Source organism: Oratosquilla oratoria, chromosome 10 (genome assembly GCF_046742065.1).
Source record: "Oratosquilla oratoria isolate Oo_2021 chromosome 10, ASM4674206v1, whole genome shotgun sequence".
Classification (NCBI taxonomy): domain Eukaryota; kingdom Metazoa; phylum Arthropoda; class Malacostraca; order Stomatopoda; family Squillidae; genus Oratosquilla; species Oratosquilla oratoria.
Genome location: NC_134786.1, coordinates 21,503,469 through 21,504,868, shown reverse-complemented (window position 1 = coordinate 21,504,868; position 1,400 = coordinate 21,503,469). Strand labels below are relative to the sequence as shown.

At 50.0% G+C, this 1,400-nt stretch overlaps 1 protein-coding gene across 1 annotated transcript in view; it reads left to right on the top strand.

The window, feature by feature from the left end:
• Nucleotides 1-1,193, top strand: part of LOC143028771 (uncharacterized) — a 3,854-nt gene extending 2,661 nt beyond the window's left edge. The window contains exon 2 of the mRNA XM_076191142.1: nucleotides 1-1,193. This exon is cut by the window's left edge and continues 300 nt beyond it. Coding sequence (XP_076047257.1) covers nucleotides 1-1,193 — 1,193 coding nt within the window.
• The last annotated feature ends 207 nt before the right edge of the window (nucleotides 1,194-1,400 follow it).

Below are 1,400 nucleotides of genomic sequence, written 5' to 3'. Positions count from 1 at the left end.
GAGCTTCCAACGGTGGTTACAATGGAGCCAGCAACGGGGGACTCAACGGTGGATTCAATGGCAATGGAAGAAGCAACGGTGGTTACAGTTATGGCCCAAGTGAAGCTGAGCTCGCCCTCCTCGAACTGGGTGAGAACATTCCCGGAGGAGGTGTTGCCGGAGAAGACTACCCCGTTCTTGCAGCAGTTCCTGAGACTGGATTTGCCTGCGAGGAAACTGGTTACCCCTACGGCTACTACGCCGACACCGCCCCCGAGGCCGGCTGCCAGGTCTTCCACATCTGCCAGACGCGTCCCAACGGCTACCAGAAGGACTCGTTCCTGTGTCCCAACGGCACCATCTTCAACCAGCAGTACCTCGTGTGCGACTGGTGGTTCAACTTCGATTGCTCTCAGGCCACCAGCTTTTACTCCGTCAACGAATTCATCGGTCAGGAGCCCAACGGCTACGGCACCAATGGAGCTCCTTCCTCCGCTTACGGTGTTCCTGGAGTCGGAAATGGCAACGGTCGTAATGGCAATGGAAACGGTCGCAACGGAAATGGGTACAATGGCAATGGTGTCAACGGCAATGGCAACGGTAATGGCAGAAACGGTAATGGTTATGGCTCAAATGGCAACGGACGCAACGGAAATGGCCGTAACGGAAACGGTAATGGAAAGGTCAACGGTAACGGGTACAGTGCTTCCAATGGCAACGGAATCTTTACCAATGGAAATGGAATCAAAACAAACGGTAACGGAAACGGCAACGGCTACAAGACCAATGGAAATGGTCTCACAGTAGATGGAAATGGATATGCTGCCAATGGAAATGGAAATGGAAATGGAAACGGACATGCAACCAATGGTAATGGAAATGGCAACGGCAATGGATACGCTTCCAATGGCAACGGAATCAACGGCAATGGACATGCCTCCAATGGCAACGGAATCAACGGCAATGGTTTAACAGTCAATGGCAATGGATACACCACTAACGGCCTCGGAAATGGATCCAACGGCAACGGCAATGGACTCAAGACCAATGGTAACGGAATCAACGGCAACGGCTTGGGAGTCAATGGCAACGGCTACCCTTCCAACGGAAACGGAAATGGCAACGGGCTGAATGGCAATGGAAACGGCCACAATGGGCAGAATGGACTCTCTGAACCAGTAGAGCCTTCCAGCCTCTACGGTGTCCCCGTTTAGAAAGACATTCATATGCGCCAGTACTGATGTCAACGGAGACGCATTCCTCTACCAGAACAACCTCAAGTTTTCAGAAGACAGTTGAATCTATGCTTCATCTCGAAGCATTGGTTGTCAGTAAATTATTTAATTATGAAAATATTCTTATATATATATATGTGTGTGTGTATATACATGATACATAGTCTCTATTTTCGATCCAATGAT